Source organism: Phalacrocorax aristotelis, chromosome 8 (assembly GCF_949628215.1).
Source record: "Phalacrocorax aristotelis chromosome 8, bGulAri2.1, whole genome shotgun sequence".
NCBI lineage: Eukaryota > Metazoa > Chordata > Aves > Suliformes > Phalacrocoracidae > Phalacrocorax > Phalacrocorax aristotelis.
In genome coordinates, this window is record NC_134283.1 from 32,199,099 (window position 1) to 32,223,030 (window position 23,932).

General features: G+C 46.0%; 1 protein-coding gene across 1 annotated transcript; it reads right to left on the reverse strand.

Moving 5' to 3' along the window:
- Window positions 1–1,331: 1,331 nt before the first annotated feature.
- On the reverse strand, window positions 1,332–22,317 carry ECSCR (endothelial cell surface expressed chemotaxis and apoptosis regulator). The gene is made up of 11 exons (XM_075102261.1): window positions 22,157–22,317; window positions 11,777–11,818; window positions 11,134–11,184; window positions 9,060–9,173; window positions 8,658–8,705; window positions 6,696–6,743; window positions 6,016–6,114; window positions 4,641–4,739; window positions 3,993–4,029; window positions 2,511–2,610; window positions 1,332–1,953 (listed from the first exon to the last, which is right to left on the reverse strand). Exons 1-11 carry the CDS (start codon window positions 22,212–22,214, stop codon window positions 1,945–1,947), a joined length of 705 nt encoding a protein of 234 aa, XP_074958362.1. The 5' UTR covers window positions 22,215–22,317; the 3' UTR covers window positions 1,332–1,944.
- Between the last annotated feature and the right edge of the window lie 1,615 nt (window positions 22,318–23,932).

The window sequence follows — 23,932 nt, forward strand, 5'->3', positions numbered from 1 at the left end:
ACAGCCTTCATCTTTATGACCCCCGACAACCACCACGAGGAGGCACTGCGCAAGCTCAGTCGGGAAAGATTTATGGAAATAACTTTTTTTGGCTAATTTTAATACAAAGCAGGGAAAGGTCATGCATATATATATATATATAGGCGTATTGGGAAATCTTATGTATATGTAATGCTTTACTGTATAAATCCAAGACAAACTATCACACAGGCGCGCACGACTTTGGTGGGACTACCCCCCATGCTGCCCAGCGCTGAATAAACATGCCTACTTTACAGTCTTACAGATTGTGGAGTCCGCTTTCCACATGTCAGAGCAATGTCACTTTTCAGGAATTTTACCAGAAAGGCTTAATTTCTTTAAAAAATAGTTTATCAAACTACCTGGTGTGTATGTTAAAGATAGAAAGTGTGTTGGATCTTATCAGGAGATATGCAAATGTTGCATTTATTTTGCTGACCGTTTAATTGCCAGCTGCAAAGCACAGCAACCTCTAGCACTGCACACTCCAGAAAACATCTCTTATCCAGCCTACAAAATTAAATGAAGATAAATTATTATGTTTCATTGAACCGGGGCGGGGGGTGTCTGTGGAACGTGTGCAGTGATGTGTATTTGGCTTGGCTAAATCTTTTTTTCCTTGACTTCACAGTTTACATTCAGGGTTGATGGATGTGGATGCTTACGTCAGGAGAAGGCAGTATCTTGGTGTACTGCTGCTGGGTAGATGAGGTACTCTGGAGGTCTGTGTTGACTGTGGAGCTGGTGAAGCTTGCAAGCGGGAGTCATGGTGAAGATGGGCAGAGGCAAAGGTAGTTGCAGAGTTAGTGCTGTAGTATATTATGCTACTGAATAAGGCAGTTAGGACCTCCAGAAATACCCAACAGCACGTTGTTTCTCTTAGGGTCACGTGGAGGATGGGTATTGACATCTCCATCATCCTTGGTCGCATGACTTACAAGGATGTATTTTGCTCTAGGTGGTAAAAGTGACTGGCAGCTGGGTCTGAGCCAGCTTGGGTTGTGAACCAGCTGGCTCCAAACATGAGCTGCTGCACTGTGGAGCCTAACAGAGGGCTGTTCTCATTATCGTGGTGGTGGTACAGAAGATGGAAGCTCTCCCAGCAAACTCTATCAAATTTCAGGAGCTGAAGTAGCTTAGCATTTTGCTTATGGCCACTCCTTTTTACACTCAGATAAAACTCTGTCTATGCAGAAACCTTGTTCTTTACGCCTAAGATGAGTCTTCTTTGAGCATGTTGGACCTGTGGGAAGATAGCGATCTGCCTGCCTGCAGCTCATTTATTAATAATCAAGTATTTAAGATGGCAATTTGCATTGCAGCAGCACCTTTAATCTATGGCTCTCCAAACACTTTACAGATATTGATTAACATGGCCTCACAACAACCCTGTGAGGTAGGTGGATATGATCATCCCCACTGCTGTGGGGACAATGAGGGTGCCAAGGATAAGGGGCTTGGAGCAGTCATGCTGGGATTTGGCCTAGCGCTTGCCCATTTAAGTCCCTTTAGGCCTTCAGCTTTGAATCATGCTTTTCTAATGCATGGGTTTGACTCAGTGGGGGGCTATACTGATTAACGAGCCTGTGACTGTCTGGCATAGACTATAAAGGCCATTAATCTAAGGCAGCACTTTATTAGCCAAGTACATGGTTCCTTGGTGCTTCTTGCTGCTGGAATAATCTGAGGGTTTGAAGGTATATAAAAAATAGAATTAGATATCAACCATTGAGCATGGTAACTGGAGAAAGCCCTTAGGCTGCAGGAGGTGAAGCTATGTGGGATCATCAGAAGGGACATAATAATTTATATATAAAGTCCACCCTTGCTCTTTCCCCAAAGGAAGAAAGAAGGAAAAAAAAAAGAACCTAGAAAGTCACTGCCGGTTGTCATGTGTCAGCTTCAAGTTTTGGGCCCTTGGCATCATAGCACCTGGAAAAGGAATGAAACATGATGGATCCGCAGCCTATTTGGGCTGTCAAAAGAAGTTAAGCAATGTGTTCCGTCATACCCAGACCCAGTGCTAGTTTAGCTTTAAAAAACCTTAAAATTATGTGAATTACCCATGTGGGATGGATGTGAGAGTAATGATGGGAATGTGCTCCAATATCATCTGTGGAGCACGAGTGCAGTAAGCTTGGACTAGAGGGTGAGACCTTTGCTTCACAAAGGCTAGCTTATTTACCTCTTCATTTAATGACAAACCACTCTAGCTCTGATGGCTGGCCCTAGGTGATGGCACCTATATGCGTGAGGTATAGGTGATGCCTTGAGTTCAGGCAGCTTGGATAAACCTGAGATGGGCATCCAAATTTTTCACCAGTCTCACTGGAACTAGTTTGGACCTTTAGGAGTTTGACTGCAGCTGTTTTTTATTATCTTTCTGAAGGAATAAGAGAGCAAAGAAATAACTCAAAGGCATGCTCTTATCCAGCAAGACAAATAGTCCCCAGCTAACCCTCTAAAAAAGTGAGGCTTAAATGGGAAACCTTTTCTGACGGTGGGTAACTCATGCTGTTGTTCATGTTGATGTTCTTCATGGAGATCAGAGTGATGCTGTTATCCTTCTGGTTTGCGCCTGCTGAGCAGCTGTCAAGAAGAAAAGGCAGTATTAACTACTCCGGAAAATGGGAGAAGGGAGTTTCTTTGCACACTACTGGAGGCAAACTGGCAAGGCTGTGGCAGGCTGGCACATGGGACCAGAGCTGATTTACGCTGCTGTGTGAGCTGCTGTCCTGATTCAGACACATCCCTAGTGCCAAAGTCCCCATCCCCTGTCTGAACACAGGTTCAGAGATCTCTGGGGGAACAGGCAGTGCATTCAAATTCAGATGTGGTGCTGGTTTACCTGACAGAAAGCACCATTGTCACCTGTGTCACTGATTGTAGGCAGAAACAAGTAGCAATTTGGATCTGTTTCTCAGTGACTGAATTACCTTCTAGCCCTGCAGCCATTACCAGAACTGGAACAAAAGGAAACATTACTGTGTCCCTCTGATCTATGCCCTTAAATTTATTTGCCATACAAAGGGCGCCCTGGATATTTTCACATCCGATGCTGCTGCTCGTGTATTGCCACCATCTCTCTTAAGAGTGAGACTTACAAGTATTAGGAAGGTGGAATTCCCCTTTCTCCCTATCCTGAGGGCTGGGATATGCATTTAGTGCCAATGGAGATGGGATGACTTTGGGGCTTAGGGTGCCACAGGGGCCCAGTCCTCTGCTTTGATATGTCCTGCCTCAGCGGCTGCAGATCACTTAGATCGTGATCATTAAGGGTATTCGTGAACCATTGACATTGATGCAAATTTGGTACCTAAACACTTAGGGGCTTTGCTCCCTGTGTCCATTGCCTCTGTCCAAAGCAGGGTTTGTTACTTTGGTAGGAAACTGTCAGATGGAAAAGTAGGAGCAATGTGTTTCGGTCCCTTCCAGCTCTTGTTTCCTGCTGCTTTCCCATGTGCAGGCTCTCTTCTTGGGTGGCAGTGATGGACCGTGGTGTTCAGATGGACCATACTCTGCTTGGTGCTTATCTTCCAAAAGTCTCTGGATTGGGGCCCCCTTATCCTGCTCTTGCTAGATAATGGTTATAGGTGTCTGGGAAGATATTTCTGGGGACCTGATCTCATCTCACTGAGGGTGCTTTGAGATCCAGAAACCCAGGTTTAGACTTAAAGTCTGTATCTAGGCAAAGAAAGGCAAGAAAACTGCTTTTGGAAGGTAAGGAGTCTTCACAGATATCAGTGCACCTTTGAAATGAGACCCCTAAATATTGAACTGCTACCTTTGACTCCATCAGGCAGTGGATGAGGTGCTATGAGTGCTTAGTTTGGTTTTTTACCCATCTCAAAGATGCCTTGAAATGCTCCCTTCTACCTGAAATAATGAAAGCAGCCTCTTTTCCTTGCAAAATTAGTTCTGGAATAAAATAGGCACTTTAAATAGTGTGTGAATAGTATGAGCAGCCTTACCTCTCTGATACCATGGAGGTGCCTGGCTTCTGTTTGTCTGGAGGGAGAAAGGCAGTTGGTGATGTACTTGTGAGAAAACATCACAACCAACTAATAAAATGTCAGCTATGTTCAGAATTATGTTGTACAGGGCTATAATTGAAATCCAAATGAGATTAGAGACACTACGCGGGATGCTATAGAGTTGATTAGAGAAAATTCTTCAACTAACGTGACATACAGGCAGGACTGAATGCTTTGCTGCCTGTTTAGTCACCAGTATTCTTTGGTCTTTTGGCAGTTACCGTCTTGCCGTAGAGCAGCCTTGCCCTCTAGTGGGCACTGCTTAGTGGAAAATGGGATTCCTAGGGAAAAGGAGAGTCAAACTCCATGACTCCCGCTGGAAGAGGTGCCCACCTCTGGAAAGCTGCACATTTAACTGCAGCAAGCTTGAGAGTGTTTCTTTGTGCAGATGGGTCTGGGCTGGGGCTGTAAAGAAGTGGTCCCACTACATTCCTAACTGCTGAATCTGTGTTCCAGTTTGGCTTCAAAACCTCCCCACTGTGTAAGCTTTTTAAAAGTGTCTTTTAGGAATTGCCGGATCCATGTAGAAACTAGTGACTCTTTGATTAGTTCCCTAATCAAAGACAGATCACACCAGGCAAATACCTTCTGAGTCCTTTGAGCGGTTACACTTGAACCTCAGGCTGACCACGCTGACCAGAATGATCACAACCACTATCAGGATGACTATGAAGCTGATGACACCTGAGGATGGAGGAAAGAACTGTCTGCAATTGATATAGTAACACGCCTGTCCTCAGCTTCTGGCGTAGCAGAGAGACTTTGACTGTCATCAAAACATGGGTAGGAAATCAATATTTTCACTGAAGTAAGCATGGTATGTAACAGGCAGAGAAGTAAGTAGTGACTACAGCGAATGGCTTTATCCTCTTGTGTTTTAGCCTCAAAGAGCTTCTGATGAATACTTAATTGGTAAGGCAGTGTCAGGAGGGCAGAAGTCAGCTGATTATACTGGGGACTGATTGAAGTCAGTATGTCCCTACTACAGCTGGTAAATCTTGTCCTAAAGGTGTCTAAAGTCAGGTAAATATGTAATGGGGAGAGACAAGCTAAAGGCTGTGAATGATGTTATCTGTCTCATAAACCAGTGGCTGACTGCAGATTCGATTCATACATCTGCCCTTGATAAATCAAACTGTTCTTTGCATGGGAATCTTGTCCTGTTAAGACTCCTTCAGGATTTCTTGTGGCTTCCCTTGGAGGATATAAGCAAATGATTCTTATGAAGTTAACACCTGACTTTTAAAAATGCTTCTGAAGTAACACTTTTTCCTACAGTGTGATAGAAATGAGCAAATTGGTTTTTTTGCTCGTCTTCATGGAAGAGGAGGACAGTACAGCCCAAGGCAGAGTGGGTCTCTTAAATCTACCCCCTGTCTATCTTCAAATCTATTGCCAGTTTGTGTGGCATCTCTTGCTCTATCCTTCCACAGCCTGAAGAATGTGGAGGACTTGGCTGCTTCCTGCCAAGCAGGGTGAAACTGTATAGGGGAAGGCAGTAAGATAGGGTGGGAACGCAGTCCCAACAGGTTTGCAGGGAAAAAATTGTCTAAGACTCCAGGCAAATAGCATATTTATTCTAGACCCTGTTGGGGAAACCAAGGCATAGCATGGGATCATTTGTGCTCAGGTCTTGTTCTGACATGGAGCTGGGGCAAGCATTGGTGCTGCGAGCAAGATCCCAAGCTCAGGTGTAGCCATGATGGACTTCCACATTGTCTGTCCCTTGCATACTGGGCATGGCTGGGAGTATTTATTAGGTGATTTATTGCTGGCTGGTGACAAGTGTTTTTCTCAAGGGTTTTCCCTTGCACTCTGAAAACTCCAGGATCAGGCATGCTGAAGAAGAAAACTGTGGAGCCATCTTCAGGGAAGCATCTTTGAAGTTGGGTGTCCAAAACAGTGTGGCCTGGAAAAACAGACTCCCCACATCCTCTCCCCAGGTTGCACAAGACCTTACCAAAAGCTGCCACCGTCAGTGGTGATTTATGATCTGTCGGAGTGGGCACAGGCAAGTAGTCAGGGGACTTCGGTGTTGGGGTAACTGGGTTTGAGGTGCCTACGAGAGGGGAGAAAGGTAGCTTTATATAAAGTTTTCCTTCCAGGGTTGGGAAGAGCAATGCTACAGGACCTAACTCGCACTTTATTGAAGAGAATAATGTTGGATCCTAACCAGCCCCATCAATGTTAACAGCAAAGTGACCAAGACCTGTGTGGGAATTGGATTGCCTTGGTGCGGCCCTTTTTGTTGACATTCTGAGAACACCTGCAGCGTTTTCTGCTGGGGCCCTAGTGACAAAGCAGGTGAAGGACTGATCTGGCAGTGTGTTTGAGGGGGAGGCTTGTCCTGTCTTCCTCCTTTTACAACCTTTTGCCATAGTGACACCTTTCCTGCTGTGACTCACAACCACTGTTTCCAGGCTCAACAGGTTGCCCCAAAGTGCTCCTTCGGTGGAGCTTTACAGGCTTTTCAAGAGCTAGATGGGATTGCCAGCATCCCTCAGGTGCTCGCTGGCCATTCACCATGCTGCCTTGAAGGTAGCAGTATGATGGCCAGTATGATGGCTTTCTGTTGGCTGTGAAAAGGGCTATAAAATATCTAGTGGTAATCATGTCTCTGTGAGAGAAAGGAGAAAGCACCTTGAGTTGCTGAAGTTGTGGTACTCCTGCTTCTCTTGGGCTCTTGACCTGCACAGAGGAAATGCAGAATGTGAGTCTTGTCCTTGAGTGTCATCTAATAACCAAAAGAATTAGTGGGCATGCTGGAGAGAACAGATTCACTGTGATGCTGGTGATATCTGGGAAAAATGGAATTCATACTTGGGCTAAAATCTTTCCACCAAACACTTTTTGTGCTATTTTCCATATCCAAAGAAACTCAGGGAACCAAAATTCAAATATCCTTGTACAGACTGATCAGGTTCTGCAATCCCAGATGCAGGTTTTGGGCAGCTACAGCAGTTGAATACTGGAATAGTGAACTGGGAAAGTTGTAGGTTTGCTATTGCTCATAAATGTTGAGACTTCAGAAAAAATAAATCTGTTTAGGGGAAGAAATTCTGCAGATTATGGGTGTGGATTGACTGTTCAACTTGTCCTTGTCCTTGGAATTAGTGTGTATGCTGTCCTGGGTTATCTAGAAGTAATTAAGCTAGTTTGAGTTGGGCTAACTTGTACACCATATGTAGTCTAGCTGTGGCAGCACAGAGGTTTGTTTGAGAAAGGCCTCCAGTTCTCAGTGGGATAAACTGGTTTATATGAAGCTGTTTGGTTTGTGACATCTGCTTCCAATGCCTGTGCAAACAAGTTTAAAGGTAGCCTGTGTGTTTCACTTGTACAGAGAAAAAAATCCTTTGCTGCCTCCTGGATGTGTGTTGAATGGCCAGATTTTCTGCATTGACCTTAATGAATAACTACAGGCCCTGGCAGGAGAGTAAAAATGATACTTTAAAGCTGCAGAAGATCATCTGTAGGTCAAGCAGGATCTTCTTTCGTCCTTTCTTATCCTCACCTTCCCAATAGCAGCGTTGGCCAAAAGTGTGTGCTGCCTGGAAAAGTGTGAAACAGCTCCTGGCACTCTGCAGTGGAATGCAGGGTGTGCAGCTGAAACTGGGGTTCCTGTCTTGCTGAAAACATCACTGTTTCAGAATGTAATTTTGCTAAAAGTCAGAAGAAAAGGAGAAATGGTATGAAATGGGGAAAAGGTATAAAATAACAAATCTAACTGGTTCAGAAACCACATGGAGAAGAACAGTCTGGAGAAGCAGGGACTACAGCTGTACAATTTTTTCACCAGTTATTAAACCATTTGTTTCATTCTGAAATTGTTCTTCTAGCCATGGGTGGTGGGCAGAAGCTGTGGTTTGCTGAGCCTGGCATGGATACCCTGTCCCTGGGGAATGCTGGGTCTTGCACACAGATCTCACTTTTGGAAGCATCAGCAACATTTCTATAGTCAAAGAGGTATGGACCTTTTTGGATATAAAGCAAGTTTATAATTAATAGCAGTCTGCTCTGATGCAAAGGGCTCTTGGCTTAGCTGGGCACAAGCATGCTGGTTGGACATCTGTGCTGGCAGAGCTGGCCACGGGTTTTTAACCTTGATTGCATTAGAGAAGATCTAGGAGGTGCTTGGAGAGGCAGAGCAATTTCTGTCTTGACCATTGCAGATTTTTGAGACTGAATCTTGAACAGGGAATCAGCTCAGTTGTCAGATTTCAGTCTTCCCACTCACTTGGATTCTGCCCTTATTCTGAGAAAGCTCTTACTGAATTCTTTAATTTTTGCTTACAGGCTGGGTTAAGCAGACTGTCAAAAGCAAAATGATTTTTTTTTAAAAAAAGGATGTTAAAAGGGCTACCTTTTCCTAAACATAGATCAGTCTTTCAACTGTTCAAGTTCATTCCAGGCAGAGGGTGTTAAGTGCACTTGGTCTTGTTTTATCAGTGCTTGTAAGGATAACACATGTGATTTTGGGTGTTACTGATGGCTCAACTCCAAGATAAAGACTAGTGCTTAGATAACCTGCACCGTGTGAACCAAGAAAGCCAATTGCCATGAAGTTATCTAAACTTACTGTTACTCTATAAAAGGACAAAGTACCTTGTGGTGGTGAAGCTGCTGTGCTTCTGCTTCCACTAGACTTTTCATCTGGATAAAGAAAAATGGAAAACAAGAATTAAATCTTGAAGCTGCTACTGATTATGTTATGGAGAGCTGTTGGGTTTCCATGGAGTAAAAAATTTGCATGAGACTTTCTCATATGGGCTTGCTGCACAGCTGTTACATCTAGGTCATGTTTGTGTCCAACCCTGTGCTTTTGGGGAGCTGGAATGTGTTGCTTTTTTTAGCAAAGAGTCAGAGAGACTCAAAAAGTCACTGCTACTGAATAAGTAGCATGGCATGGACTAGTCCAGTCTTTCTGATGCCTGCAGTTTTCCTTGGATAAGGAAGGATGCATAAACAGGTCCTGTCTGAGCAAAAATTTGAGTTTTCCATACTTACCTCGTATAGTCAATGCTAGCAGTGTTGTGGTGAAAGAAGAGGATTTGGCTGTAGTGGTTTGACCCACAGTGGTGAGATTCAAGTCGGTTGGTGGTGTTGATTTTACTGAAGGCTCTGTAGAGGAAGCATAGTGTTACTTCAAAGAGCTCTGCTCACCACAGTCTCTGCTCAGAAACAGCTTGGAGCAGGGCATGACTATTGCAAAAAGTCCTCAAAGTCCTTGGGAGTTATGGATAACTGGCTAGGGAAAGCATGGGCATGAGTAGACAAATAGGAAATAGCCTTTGTCTGGCTCAGAGTCAGGGTGCTTTTGTACTTTGGCATTAGCGTTTGCTTTTATTTAGTGTATGGAGGTGCTGAGCTGGTGGAGCTCAGGAGATACATAGAGAAAGTCTGGGGTTTGTCACCACTTTCTTCCTGCTTTGAAAATGAAGGTATTTTTATCACTGGACACTTTAACTGGCTAGAGCTGCCTGGCAGCCATGTGTTTGTTTGCTTGTTATCTGAAATGCTAACTTTTATGTTTCATTTCACTGAAAGTCTCTAAGCACAAATAACTCAGTTCTTGCAATGGTCTGGAAGCTCTGTCATCTTCCTCAACCTGCTACTCAAAGCTGCATAGCAAGAACATGATCCAGAGCAAGATGTGGGGGAAAAAGCTTTCCATAAGCCTCGTGCAAGGAAGAGTGGATCACCAGTTTGGAATCTATAGGCAAGTTCCTTGTCTAGACTTCTCTTGGCTTTCCAATAAAAATGAGAAAAGAGTAAAAATGGTTTTAAGGTTTGGGGTTTTCTTTCCCCTTTTATCCAAATGCACCAAAATATTTGAATTTAGGAATAAGTTTCTTTTTTCTGTGAGGCATGGAAGCAGAAACTGAGATCTTTTTGGGATTTTTTTCCTTTATATTTTTGGGGTCCTTTTGGAGGGGTAAATATGCTTAGAAAGATTCCACTGCTCAAAATAGCAGGAAGAGATCTGTATCCAAAGTTCCAAGTTGGCTACCAGATGTGGATCTGGAGTTGGAGAGACCCCTTCTTGTGTATTTGATTTTGTGTATTTTCAGACTGAAACATGTAACTTTCTGCTAACACCTCCCTACCCCCACTTCCAGGGCTTCTGTGTGACCACATACACGTGGTAGTGTCCTGAATCTGGTTTCAGCAGAAGGGGAGAACAGAAATAAGAGAATAAAGTAAGAGAACTCCCCAGAGATTCATAGTATGTTTAAATATTTTTCAGTTCTTATGAGTGATGCTGTTTCCATGAAGGTAGATAACAAAGCAAAGCCCCCAACATGAATAACTGGACTAGAGCTAAGGCAGTGTTCAGTCCCTGTGCTGACACAAACATTGTACAGTTTAGGACACGCCTCTTCATGCTTCTCCTTTTCCTCTTGGAGAAATGGGGAATGTGTTGACCTGTTGTATGGGAGGTGCTGAGGGTGTGCAAAGCACTGGAATTTTTTAGTTTAAAAAATGTGGTCAGGCTTGTCAAGAGACCTGTTCAGTCAAGAGATTGAACAGTAAACGTAATGCAGGGAAGCTCTTACAATAATGACTTCATTGCTGTTACTTCCATCACAACACCAGGAGCCAAGGCCAGACCTGGTGTGTGAGGCACTGTGCTTGCATATACTGCACACACCCAACGGTCCTTGCATGGAAGAGGTGCTAAGCAAAGCAGGTGATGCCAGGTAGGAGGATGCAGCAACATGGACACTGCCCAACCTGACTCCTTGCCTGGTCTCTGGGCAGGCCCATCCTTTGTGCACACAAGATATGAAGCCCAGCATTTTCCCTGGGTTGTGATCTGCTGACCCTGTTTCTCCCTGTTCAATGTAGTGATTCTCCCCTGGTTCTTGCTTACACCCATGTCTTGATCCCTCTGGGGTGAGCTGGGTGGATCAGAAGCCCTTACGCCACAAAACTGCCTTCTTCCCCACCACTGTTCTCGTCTAACCTGCTGCTGCACAGCCCCATTTATTGCTGGATGGCCCAGCTGGGTGGAAGGTCAGACCAGTTACAAGCCAGGATGCCCCTGAGCTGCACTCTAATGTCTCCAGATGAGTGTTACCTGAGGTATGGTTCTTCACTTCAGGGCTGCGTGTTGTTGTTTGGGATTGACCTGTAACACAAGAAGAGAGACACAGAGGTGACATCTACACGTGCTCCTTGTTGGTGGGATCCTCAGAGGGGAGGGCAGAAGGATGGGCCAAAAAGGAGCCGTTATAGCCAGTAAGAGCTGAAATGGTGATAGGGGCAAGAGATGCTATGGAGGGAGTTTGTCACTGGTGTGGCTGTAGAAGCCTTGGCTTTGAGGGTCTGTGAAGGACAGCATGCTCAGGGAGTACTGCTAGGAAATAGCTGCGGGGAACTGATAGCAAAGACGAGGCAGGATCCCTCTGCTTTCACTAGGCTTCCTGCAACACAGCATTGCTTTCTTCCAGACAAGGTTTGGGCAGAGACCAGAAAAGGGGGAACCAGGCAAGGTCATCCTCTGGGGCGCAGTGCCCTCCATGGCTCCTGGAGGTCTGGGGGTGAATGATGATAGATGGGGCAGGCAGAGGGGGCAACACAGGGTCCTGGGAAAAGGGTGAGAGGTGGATGGGAGTTCTGAATCTGGTTCCCATGTGTGGACTCTACATTTGCATCCCCACAAAGGCATGTGCACCCACATCCAAATAGATTTTTAAAGAAGATCACAACCCAGGAGGTACCTGTTACAGCATGGACAGAGGAGTCTGCAGAGGCTGTAGTACCTGAAATGAAAGAATAAGAGTATTAGTGGTGCTAATCTGTGACTGTCACTAATGCATTGGTGTTCTTGCTGGTTGTGTGGTTTGGGTTTTCCTCATCTTCTGCAGGAATTACTTTGAAATACATGATTTCCCAAAAAGCATTAGCAAAGAAGTAGTGGCAAACACTGAGTGCAAAGCTATCAGGTTCTGCATAAATTAGTACTGGAGTTTATTCGGTCAGGATAAATGCCCTCCTCCCCAGATGGAGCCGAACCCTTCAGGGAGCCATCTTCCTGTTACAGGAAAAATGCAAGGCCATATAAATCAGTGGGGTTGTTCCCTCCCCATGAGCTTTTTCCCTCCAGCTCAGTCTTGCAGAAAAAGGCTGTTTGACCTTATTTCGGAGCTGTTTAAAGAGTTAAGACACATTTGAACACTTTGTTCCCTTGAGGTGTTAATGAGTGGATGGATGAGGTTCATAAAGGCTTCCAGGAGCCAAAGGGACTGTTTTCCTTCCTGCCTTCTATCTCTGATTCTTCTGTCCCATATATTTGCATCCTGGGAAGCTGGCTGAAGCCTTGTGGCCGTGTAAGTCTGGACACAGCAAGGGGCCTGCAACTTGGGTAGTGGTAGTGGTGGGTAGTCCTGTAGGTCCATGCTGGGCTCTGCTCTCCCAGGGTTATAGGTGTTGCACTGAGTCCCTAGTTTCTCATCTGAAAGGTGTTTTTGTTTGGGTTTTTTTGTTTGTTTTTGTTATGGACTTATGACAAAGCATCCCTGCACTAATCCCCTATGTTGCCTACTCTCAGGATCCCTGGTATTTTTACTTAAGCCCCAGCTCCTGGAGTCCTATGATTAGATGAGATGACAGTTAAAAATGCTGCCATTTAAAATGGGAAAAAGAAATGTTCAGTTCCCATACTTGGGCACAAGAACTAGAAAATATAAATGCAATTTAAACGCTCACATCAAAACCAACTGACTTAACTTTGAGAAGGTGACTTTGAGTCTGTTGTTTTTGAAATGCATATCCTAACTGGTATTTTTAAATGGTTATAGCTGGTGATCCTTGTGCTGTCTGTAGTCAAGATTAATGAAAGAAACTACATTACAGCTACAGAAACCAGCTGAATCTGATCCCACCACTCATCCATCTCACCAGAGTCCCACGAGAGCTAAAGGTTTTGCACAAAAAGGGACAGCAGTAAAGGTTGAATCCTTCCAGCTTGCTGTCCCCTTGTAATGCCATGTAGCTCCATTGCAACAGTGGTCTGTGATGAGGTACAGTTCCTTTGCAGGGTGCTGCGCCTTGTGGGGTGGCAGGAGGGGAGGCGCAGCAATGCAGCACTATCCAGAGCAGTGCTTGTGCACCCATTTACAGCCAGAATCTGGCCTCACTGTACATGAGCTTCATCTCACCTGCTGCTTTACATCTCTCCTGAGCCAGCCTGCAAAAGAGCTCATCTCCAGGCTCTTTCTCACCAAAGAGAGGACCAGATGCTTCTAAAACCCTATTGCTCTGACCTGTTTCAGATCTCTGCCTTACCGTACCTATTTCAGATTTCTACCTTACTCTAGCTGTGGCTAGAAGACCCACAGCCTGCAACATCCTGTTTCTTACCAGGAACCACAGAGGAGGTGTAGGTGATGAACTTTGTGGTAGGTACCTACACTCTAAGTGCCTGAAAGAGGTCAGATGACTGGCCTGATAGTGGTGTGTACCTGGAATGAGACCTTTAGCATCCAGTGTATGTGGGTTATCAGGGCTTGGCTCAGAACTTACCCATTGGGACTGTCTGGGTGTAGCAAGCTCCTGATTGATCTCACTTTTCTCATGTAACTCCGTTGGAGCTGTAATTGTTTTTTAGTCTGAGGCTTTATGACAATGATCCCAGCCAAACAGGAACCAAAACGGTGTGTAAACTATTGTGAATACATAATAAAACACGGTCTCTTTCCAGATAGGATTTGGCTATGAAAATCAGACCTGACTTTTCAGATCTTTTCCATGCTTTTCTCTTCTAGCTTACTGGGCAGCAGGCTGGCAAAACTGTCTTGTTTAGTCTGTGAAAGAGAAGACATGATCATAACTTTGGTTACATAAAGAGGAAGGGACTAACTGGTTTTCTAAATCCATTGGGAACAGGACCAGAAGACAAGGACTTTTAACTGCAGCAAGGAAAAGGGAGGTTGGGCAATAGGAAACTGCCTTAACATAAGGATAGTGAGTTGCTAGGAGTGATTGTATAGGAGAATTATGAGATAGCCTTCTCTGCAGGTTTCAAAGAGCAGGTTAAATGAGCATCAGTCTAGTAACATAGACAGGATTATGGACAGATGTAACATCACTTACTAAATCAACTATGGAACAATGCAAAAAGATCCAAACAATGGAAGAAAGATATTCTGGGCACATGGTTGTCCTTCTTAAAGAGGTAGAGATGCTTCTTTTGAGGAAAGGGGATGCACCCCTTTGCAACCCTGTTGCCTGGGGTACTGCAGGGCACTGCCAGCTCCCTGGAGGCCCAGCTGCCTCCATGGAGAGTGTGGAGTGACTTGGGCTGTTTCCATTGATCCCAAGAGTTTGCCAAGTTCTCTGTCTTTCTGGGCTTCCTCTTCTGAAACAGCTTTACAACACAATTTCTGGACATTGGTTTGCAAATGCCTTAAGGTACTCTGTATGCATTCAGCACAAAAAATAATGTGCTGAGATCATCTTGGGGGCCAGTATCCTCTAGCAGGTGCCAAGCTCAAGTAGCTCATTTCTCCAAAATTCCCTTGCAGAAGCTATTGTCTTGTTTCTCCATGGGGAGAAGTAGCTGCTTGTAACACATTTTCTTTTTAAAATTATCACAGGTGCTTTTTAGTGCACGTGGCATGTGAAAGCATCAAGAATTGCTGAAGAAAGGACTATTGACTACATTTAGTCTTTGATGAAGCAAAAGGGGAATAAAGGTGCTGAGCTGGCAGTTTATTCAACTGTTTTTTGTGAAGCTGAGGAGAAATCTGAGAGCTTGAACAGAGCCTCTAGGGATGGGAGGAAGCTGAGAGCAAGGGAGATGACATTGCTGCCCTGTACTGCCATCCCTGAGGGGACCATCCCATGGGCTAGCTCCAGCATCCCTGGCGCTAGGACAAGAGGATTGTACTCAATGCTTTCCTCCACCACAGCCCAGCCCTTCACTAAAGGTCACACCAGAACATTGGCTTATAAGGAGTTCTCCGTTTGCAAAACTAAACCTTGGGGTTATTGTAAATAAGATGAATAAGCACTTTTTTTCCAGTGGTCAGTCCCTGGAATTCACCTGACCAAGTAGGTGCTCGCCCTGGTCTGCCGTGTTTGAGCTTTGCTGCAAAGAAGTGACTGGTCTTGCTGTGAAGAGGCCAGTGGATGGAGATCTACTTTGCTCAGGAATAAATGGCCTTGGCTCTATAAACACAACCACACCTTATTTCAAAGTGGAGCATGTCTGGCTCTGACCTCTGGCCACTGCTGCTTGTTATGCCGTCTGTGCCAACTTAAATAATCAAAAGTCCTGCTATATTAGGTGTTTTCTTTTGAAGGTGTTTAGCATCCTGGTTGAATTACAGCAGAGAAGGAAAGACATGCACAAAGCAGGAAGAGACCCAAGTCATGTCGTAGGGCTGGGCAGCAGGATGGGTACAAACAAAAAAGTGCCACGCGTCGCAGCTCCCTGCAGACGTCCCCCGGGGACTCTTGTGCAAATGGTGCTGGAAACAGCTTCCTCCCAGTGCTCTGCCAGAATAGCCCTGCTCCCCTTCATGGAGGGCCCTGGCTATATAAACAGCTAACAATAATAATCAGGATGCAGCCAGCACGGCTGTAATTGCAATTAACATCAAAGCCATTCAAATGACTCTCCATTGAGCGTAAGCCCTGCCAAGATATTTGTTGTGTGTTTGGGTGCAAGTGATTTATAGCCAGATTGTGCAGTTCAGGTGGAGATGGGGAGCTTGCTGAGGGATTTACAATGGGAAATAAGGCTTTCTGCTCTTGCTGTAATGGGAAACTCCTGATTACCCACCAGAGCCGTAGGGCTACAGAGGAGTGCATCAGAACTGCAGGTGCATTTCAGCTCCAACTCAGCACTAACTGCTTTTCGGTTAATTTTTCCAGAGGATGAGAAAGGGAATTTTGGATTTCTGTTACTTGCAGCAGTTCATCTGTGAGGTTAGATGTGAGTGTTAGACTGAGAGTGGAGGGGTCTTTCCATGGAGCCTTCTCTCATGGCAGTCAAGATGTTCCCAGAGCCAGCAGCTCACCATGCTCACTCCTCAGCACAAAAAGAGAATGATGTAAAACAAAAAAAAAGGTGAATTTTAGGTGTTTCTGCTTTGGTGTTATTTTTGTCAATTGTAGACATCTAAAGAGTGGTTTCTCCAGCTGCTGACTAAAGACAGGCACTGACATTTAAAAATCTCAAACTTTACATCAGAGCCTCCATATAGCAGCACTGCTGGAGCCCAGACCAGGGCCAGCTGTTGGAAACACTTCAGCAGAGTTTAGGCAAGGCTCAAGAAGGGCTTGTGGTGTCCAGTCTGTATTCATAAACCAATGGAGTTACAGGGGAGGATCTCTGGCACCAGCATGAAGGCACTGGGACTGGTCCTGTCCACTCAGAACTGGTGATGGAGAGGGACTGTCTATCCTCAATGAGGTGTAACTCTGGACTTGCTGAACTGTTCTCTTTTCCTGGCAGTTTTGGGGGCAAATATGGTAATGCATTGCGTGGCAGGGAGCTGCAGAGCCCATGTGGCACCCTTTGCTTGCAGGCTGCATAAACAAATGTTTTCAGAAAAGAGACCTAGCCACCTAAAATTAGAATTTTCAATTCTTATATTGGCACATCTGTCAAACAACCTGTGACAAAAATATACCGGCTGCTTGATGCAAGTGCAGCTGTTTCCTGGCTGAGGCACAGCAGCTGCTGAAGCAGCAGAGAGCAACAGCACCCAATTCTTAGGATTTTCACATGGAAAAAAAATCCTGTACTAGGAAACCTGGAAAGCAGAGAGTTCTGCAAAAGCCTAGGTCCCATTTTATTAAGTGCCTAAAAAAGGTGCCTCTGCCTTAAGGGTCACACAGCAGAACAGGTAAGGTGGAAATTGTGGCGGAGAAAGAGGAAAAATGTCATTATGCAGGCTGGGTAACTGACAGCCTAAATGAGGTCCCAGATCCACAGAGGTATTTAAGCATCTAATTCCCAAATGAAATGGGGGGGTTTGGCAGCTCACTGCCAAGTGGTTCTGAATTGTAATAACTTGGCCAAAGTATTATGGAAAGTTTATGGAGAGCCAGGAACTAAACCCGGATCTTGTCAGCAATTAAAATTAATCTTAGCCTTCCTCTGCCTCTCCTCAAAGGCTGCACCCAGCTCTGGGCATCCTCTCTGAGCATCATGCTCTGTGCTCCTCTCTGGTGAGCTGTTCTGGAAGCAGATCTTAGCAGAAGTCAATTAAAACCCACTTGAATGTAGAAAACAAGCCAGGAGACAAACGATGTGGGGAAACCGCATCACAGAGCGGGCTCTGTCACATTGCTGTGCGTGCCAAGGTTTGTTTTTTCCATGAAAAGTGGTTGCTCCTGGAAGAGGAAATCAGCATGGCTTTTCTCCCGGCTGCACCAGCACTGCTCCGTCAGGCTGCTGCACTGTCACCCTCCCAGCTGTTTACTGGCTCCAGTTTCCTCCGTGACCTGCTTGGTTTAGAGGCCTGTGTTGGCTCCTGGTCCCTGTAGTGCTGGTGATGTGGGTTTGACCCTGGGCCTGGGGTTTTGGGGGAGGAAATCATTCCCCATACAAATGAAAGATGGGAGGGCCACCTATCCAGGCTGGATGGGAGCCAGAGCCCAGCATGTGCTTTTTGCCTACCTACAGTTTTTTTTTTTAAATAATATTATTCATCAGCAGATCTCAAAGCACTTTACAGAGGAGAGGGGTAGTGTTAGCTCTGCTTTGTTTTATGTAGATGGGGAAACTGAGGCACAGAGGAAGTGTCACAAGTTGCAGGCTGGTTCAGCAGCACTGCTTTCACACCTTAATGAAGCTACCAGCCAAGGTCCTGCCATCGTACAGGCCACCTTGCAGGTGGCCCTCATCAGATTGTATGATTTTGTTCCAAATGTTGTTTACTCTGGCTGCTGTAGGAGATCAGCTGCTGTGTTTGCTTGTATGCACACCTCTGGACAGACGTCCGCAAAGCCCTCTGTCAGCACACGTGTTACTGTGCCCTGCAGCAGCACAGCCAATGTGGTGGGTCAACAGTAGGTGCCTACTGGGCATGTCTTGCTTCCCCCAGGATCATGGAGGCTCTTTGCTACCATTTCCAAGTTTATACAAAAATTTAGTATTCTTTCCAGTAATTCCAAGTTTTCCCAGGTTTATTTGGGTGTTGCCAGTAGCAGCCAGACTGTGTGGTGTTTGTGAACCACCATGCAGGAATGTAACCTGCTGGGATCGGTCCAGCTACCACCTAGTGACCCAGGAGACAAGGTGTGTAAGGGGCTGGTAGCAAAGGGGATTCCCATAATTCCTGTTCTTTCCAATTTATTTTCTTAAGTCTCCTGGCTTGAATGCCAAGGGAGTGGCTGAAGGACATTGCTGCCTGGATGCAGTCATTTCAGTGCATCGGTGCTGGGGAGGCACTGTGCAGCTGCTGCCTGAAGTGCTGAGTCTGGCAGAAGTGGCAGCTAAAAAGCAGGTAAAGCATCTTGGCCTGACAAGCTTCATCTGAGTCCAGATTTTAGGTGAGTGACCCTAGTGGTATCACCTAGGATTTATTCCCAGATTTCAAAGCACTTTATGGAAGAGGTCATTTTATTAACCTATTTCATATCTGGGAAAAACAAGGCACAGGAGCGTTATATGTCTGTGATAATTCCCAGACACAAAGCCCAGTGGCCCTGTGTCTCCATCCAGTGCATCATCAGCTATGACATGTTTCTCCCTCATTTCTAATCATACTAATTTCAGTGCGATTCCAAGATTTTTAACAACTAGGAGTCACTTCTAGCTAACATACAAGAGGAGCTTATTGAATCGTATGTCTGGAGCTGCTCATCCAGAGCTGTGCTGCCCTCGGGAGTATGCAGAGTCTGCAGCTGTGCCTGATGGTGGTGCCCTCTCTTGCCCAGAACCAATAGTGACTGTCCCCAGTGCCACAAGGGTTTGCCTGGTTTGCTCTGGAGGGTGGACAGACATGCTCCACATCTCCAGAGCCCCCTCTTCCACATTCCTGCAACAAACAGCTCTGTGTGAGCTCTGCCTCTTTTTTATCCAGGGTTGCAAGCCCAAGCCACTAGCTTTGCTTTTGTCATACGATGTCCCTGTCCGATAACTGTGTCCTGGATCAGCAACCTTGATCTCAAGGAATTGGGTCCCAAACCAGTGGTTTCTCACCAGCCAGTGGTGAGAAGATACTCCCTAACCTGTGAAATCCAGCTGCTAGTAAGGCAGTGCCATTTAACTGCATCCCTGTTGTTTCAACAGGTTTGTAGGAAGTTTTGTGAGGTACTGGCATTAGGGGCAAAGCTTCCTTGAAACGTTTATATCTCCAAATGCCCCTGCACCCAGAGATACTAGAGGGGACTTTGCTACTTTCTGATGTGCTGGGATGATTCAGCTGAAAGGTAAAATCAGCCCCCCGCCCCAGCCCATAAGTCTGCAAAAAAAGACTGAGTGGGAGGTTCTTCCTCGTTACGGTGGTTGGGTCATGCTGAGTGGGCTCCTCTGGCAGTGGAGTAATGGGACCTTCTAGGGGAGGCTTGGCAGTGGTGCCTTTTGCTGGTGCTATGCAAGGTGCAGATCTCCCTTTTGCAGCCCATGCCTTGGCTTTCCCAGCAGGAGCATTCCTGGCATTGGGTTACCAGCACCATCCCCTCCAAGGACACCTGTTGTTGACTCAGCTATTGTAAATGGAACATAATTACTGGAAACCATCTCTGGGCACTTTGGTCAGATTTGCAGAGTCATCTGCAGAGTTTCGTGTTACTAGAAGGAAGCAGTTTGTTTTGTGAACAAACATTTCTCCTAAGCACCTGCTGCTTTCTCTTCCTTCTTCACCAGGTCAGGGTTACACTGGCTGCTCCTTTTTGGCCAAGGAATCAGGATGCACCAGATGCCCTGGTTCTAGGATGCAAGCACTGTGTCTGGAAGGTCTCCTGGTAGCTCAATTTCTGTTCTCTAGTTGCACCCCATGTTTTCTATTCTATAAAAAATATATATTGACACATTTCTATGTTTTCAATATACTATGCTTCTCGTGACATTATCCATCCACTGGCTGTGGTGCAGATAAAGAGAGCAGTGGATGGAGTAACAGTGGGAAAATCCTGCTGGGTTCTCATCAGCTTTGAGGTGGAATTTTTCAGTGGAAATCTTTTGTCTGGAAAATGCCTGCCCATTGTAATGGAAACCATTCATAGGAAGAGGTTTGTTTGGACAAATTTTCTGTTAAGTGTTTCTGGGGGAGGAAAAATAGGTTGGAAATGTTCCAAACCTTCCCACTTCAGCAATTTCAAAACAACAGTATTTGAACCTTCCTTTAGAAATAACTTCCTTTAGAAGTTTAAATTAAGAAATAATAAATTAATTAATAAATTAATGAACTTGCACAGACAGGTATTAGTTTCCAGCCAAAACAAATTCTGTCTCTCCTGCAAGGTTAATTCCACCTCCTCAGGTGCAGGGAGGCCTCTGAGCTCTTCTGTCTTGTTAAGAGCCTCTAATTCCCTTCTCCAGCTGCCTGTGTGTTGGGCAACCAGTAGATTCATTGAGCCCATCTCTGCCCCTTTCACTAAGCCTGCTGCTTCGCCTTGCTCAGAAGCTTTCCCCCCCCCAAGCACTACACCAACTTAGTGACTTTACTAAGAGGTTAAAAATAAAATTAAAGCCATTTCAGAACTGTTGGATCAATGCAAAAAAGTGAGACAGGATATATGACAGTGGGGAAGGCCAGTTGTTTGGATCGAAGCCAGAGAGGTGCAACTGCAGCATCAGCTGATGCACCGTGGGCGCCAGCAATGCTGTTGTCATCGTCTGTAGGCATTCACCCTGCTGGGGTCCAGCGCTAGCTGCCAGACACACATCTAGTGAGAACTGCCCCTGCCCCATGATTTTAAGCAGACTGCAGAGGACAGAGCGATGTGCTCAGGACCAAAGGAGGAGGGTGGCATCCGTATCACCTGATGCTACAGCAGCTGGGTCTAGCCGGGAGGTGAATCTTTGGGGGCAGCGCAGTTGGCAGTCCTGCACCGGGCAGGGGGCTGCATCTCAGCATCATGCAGCTGAGCCAGAGTGTCTGACAACCTTTATGGCATTCCTGTCCCCTGCAAACCATACCAAGTAGTTTTAAGGGAAAAATAGTGTTCTGGCCAGGCATTAAGGATTATAGCAGTATGGCCAAGGGGCCTCAAAGTCGCATATATGATACTGGGCACAATTCACCCCTCTGCTGAAGCCAACAGTCTTGCCCTCTAATGAAGACAGAAATTTTCCAGTCCATGTGCTCTTACTTCCCAGAATTACACAGATACTAACAGAATTTTCTATATTCTCTCCCTTTTAAAAATCCCATTATTACCAGCACAGCGGCTGTAACCCATAGGTAACGTCTATGGTTTAATGATAAAAACTTTGGATTGGAGACATTATTTTTAGGTGGCTGTCTATTAGAAGCAGCGATGATGTTGCAGTCTATATTCTTTTGAATGCTTTTCAGCTCCTAGCGACTACCACTGTCAGCAACACAAGAGGTGCCTGATGATGAAGGAAAAAAAACCTGTCATGCTTCAGAGCAGGAAACCAGTTCCTTCATCCCACACCGTGACTCAGGTGGGAAAGAGAAGTTAAAGCAGAATTATCACAAAGGAGCATAATTATTACATAAGGATAAGTCATGTTCTGCATGAGTCTTGCACTGTCTGTGTATTTATATCAACAAGAGGAAAAATTAAAATCAGCCAAGGAAAAAATATCTTTGAGGAAAATAATGTCCTGTACATTTAAATGGTCTACTTTTAAGCTTATTTGACAAAAGTCACTTACTACAAAATGCCTGAACATCACAACCCTTAGCAGAAACACTCCCTTTGTTAACCAGAAAACAGGTTCTTTTATTCCAATGCCATCAAATAAACCCAGTAAACCTAGTATGGCCACATATTTCCCAGCAACCTGACTCCTGCCACCCCTGAATTTAAAGGCTGTGCTTTCCAACAGCAGCTACTACTGTTCGAATGTCTGGCTGGTTCCCTTTGGTGCCCTCCGTGAAGCCGGGCTCCCCAGATCCCCTTGCTCATCACTGCTTCACCCTCCCTGGGGCGCGAACGGAGCATCTCACCTTGGAACAGCACGCAGCCAAACAGCCAGAGGAGCGGATGGATGGACAGAGCCAGCATCTTCTTGGTGGCTTGTGGCTCTGCGGCCCCGCTAAGGCTGTGTCCATCCCGGGAGGGACAAGAGGGTGAGGAATGATTTGCCTGCCTGGGCTGACTCTCACAGAGCTTCCTGTTAAAGAATAGAAGGAAACGGGCTGAATCCACAGGGGAACTGTGTTTTTTAGCCCATTATGGTCAGAGAGGATGTGAGACATTGCTTACCGACGGCAAAGGAAACCTTGCCATCAGTTTGTTGGGGGATTTGGCTCTCACAGCAGGGGAGAGCAGCAGCATGGCGGGGCTGCCCCGCTCTGGGCCTCAGTAGCTTCTTTATGGTGCTAGGGGTTTTTGGGAGATGCTTTGTTTGTGTTGAGGATGTGCACCCCAGGTCCAATCTGCCTCTGCATCAGCTCTGAGGGCTGCAGGCCATATTGGTCCTTCCTGGGTAAGGAGATGGTCCTCCCTTCCTACACAAGAGGGGATTTCTTAACACCTCTGGGATGGATTTGGAAATATTTGCTCCTTGTGGGCCCAGGGTAACTCAGCACCCTCTCCCCTGCCCCTCCCTGTGCAGCTCCAGCAAGTCTGGGCACCAGGGCATGCTGGTTTTGGGATGCTGCTTTTCAGGTACCAGCAGCATCCTTCCCTGCAGGACATATAGCACATGGCAGGCTCTGACTTACCCTGACCCCAGTTCTTTGAAAAGGGAAGGAACTTGAAAATTGGGCTGGTTCCACACCCCATCTAGCCCAAGGGCATTTGTTTTCTTGGCCCTGACCTTGTGATGCACTTGTCTGTGCACGTTGTGTCTGTCTGTCTGTCCCCTGCTGGCATAATTTGAATTTCAGAGGTAACAAGTTGCCCCGTGTTGGATATGAACGTGTGTTTGAGGGGAGGAGAAGGGTCTCAATGGTCTGCACTTGGGAAATGCTCCCTTGTCTGCCTGTCTCGGAGGGTCCGTGTGGCTGTTCAGGATGCAAATCCACAGGATTGTGTCTCCTGGCTTGAGGGCTGGTCCAGCCCCCTCCCACAGCCCCCTGGAAAGCTACAGAGCCTTGGCTGTGGCATCGAAGCTACTCCTTCACTGCATGGAGTGCATCAAGAGGGTGCCTTATGCTGCCAGCAAGGTCCTTGAGTTCCATGACCGGGAGATGGTGGTGGGAATGGAGGGAGGGGTCTCCTGTGCACTGCGCAGCTCCTTGCATTTCAGTGGGTAACTTCAAACAGCTCCAAAAAACCAAGCAAATCATCAGGCCAAAAGCAGCCAGCATCCCACAGCAGTCTTTGCTTTTACAAAACCTCTGTTAGCAGCCTCCCCCATAATTTTTTTTTTCTCTTGCACAGATGTGATGCTGAGAGATTACGCTGTAGATTAAGGTTTTACAGAATCCTGAAATGAGTGCAAATTCCCAGAAGCTCTAACATGCGGCCAAATCTTTTCTGGATGTTCGGCTGGATGGGGGAATAGGCATTTCCCACTCTGTCCTCCCCACGTGCAGGAAAGACAGAGCCCAAATATCCACCCAGCTTGCCTGCTGACAACCTCCAGGTAAGAGCAGTGTCATTTTGGGATGGAAAGATTGGGAGACATATTTTGTAGTGGCTAAAACTCCGGATGATCCATCTTTTCTGCTCTGAGATGTGCTCGGGGTCACTCCAGGTGGCAGAGGGTCTGATCACACAGCATCCCTGGACCAGGGGGATGGTATCTGCCTGTGTGCAGGTTAAAATGCTGCTGG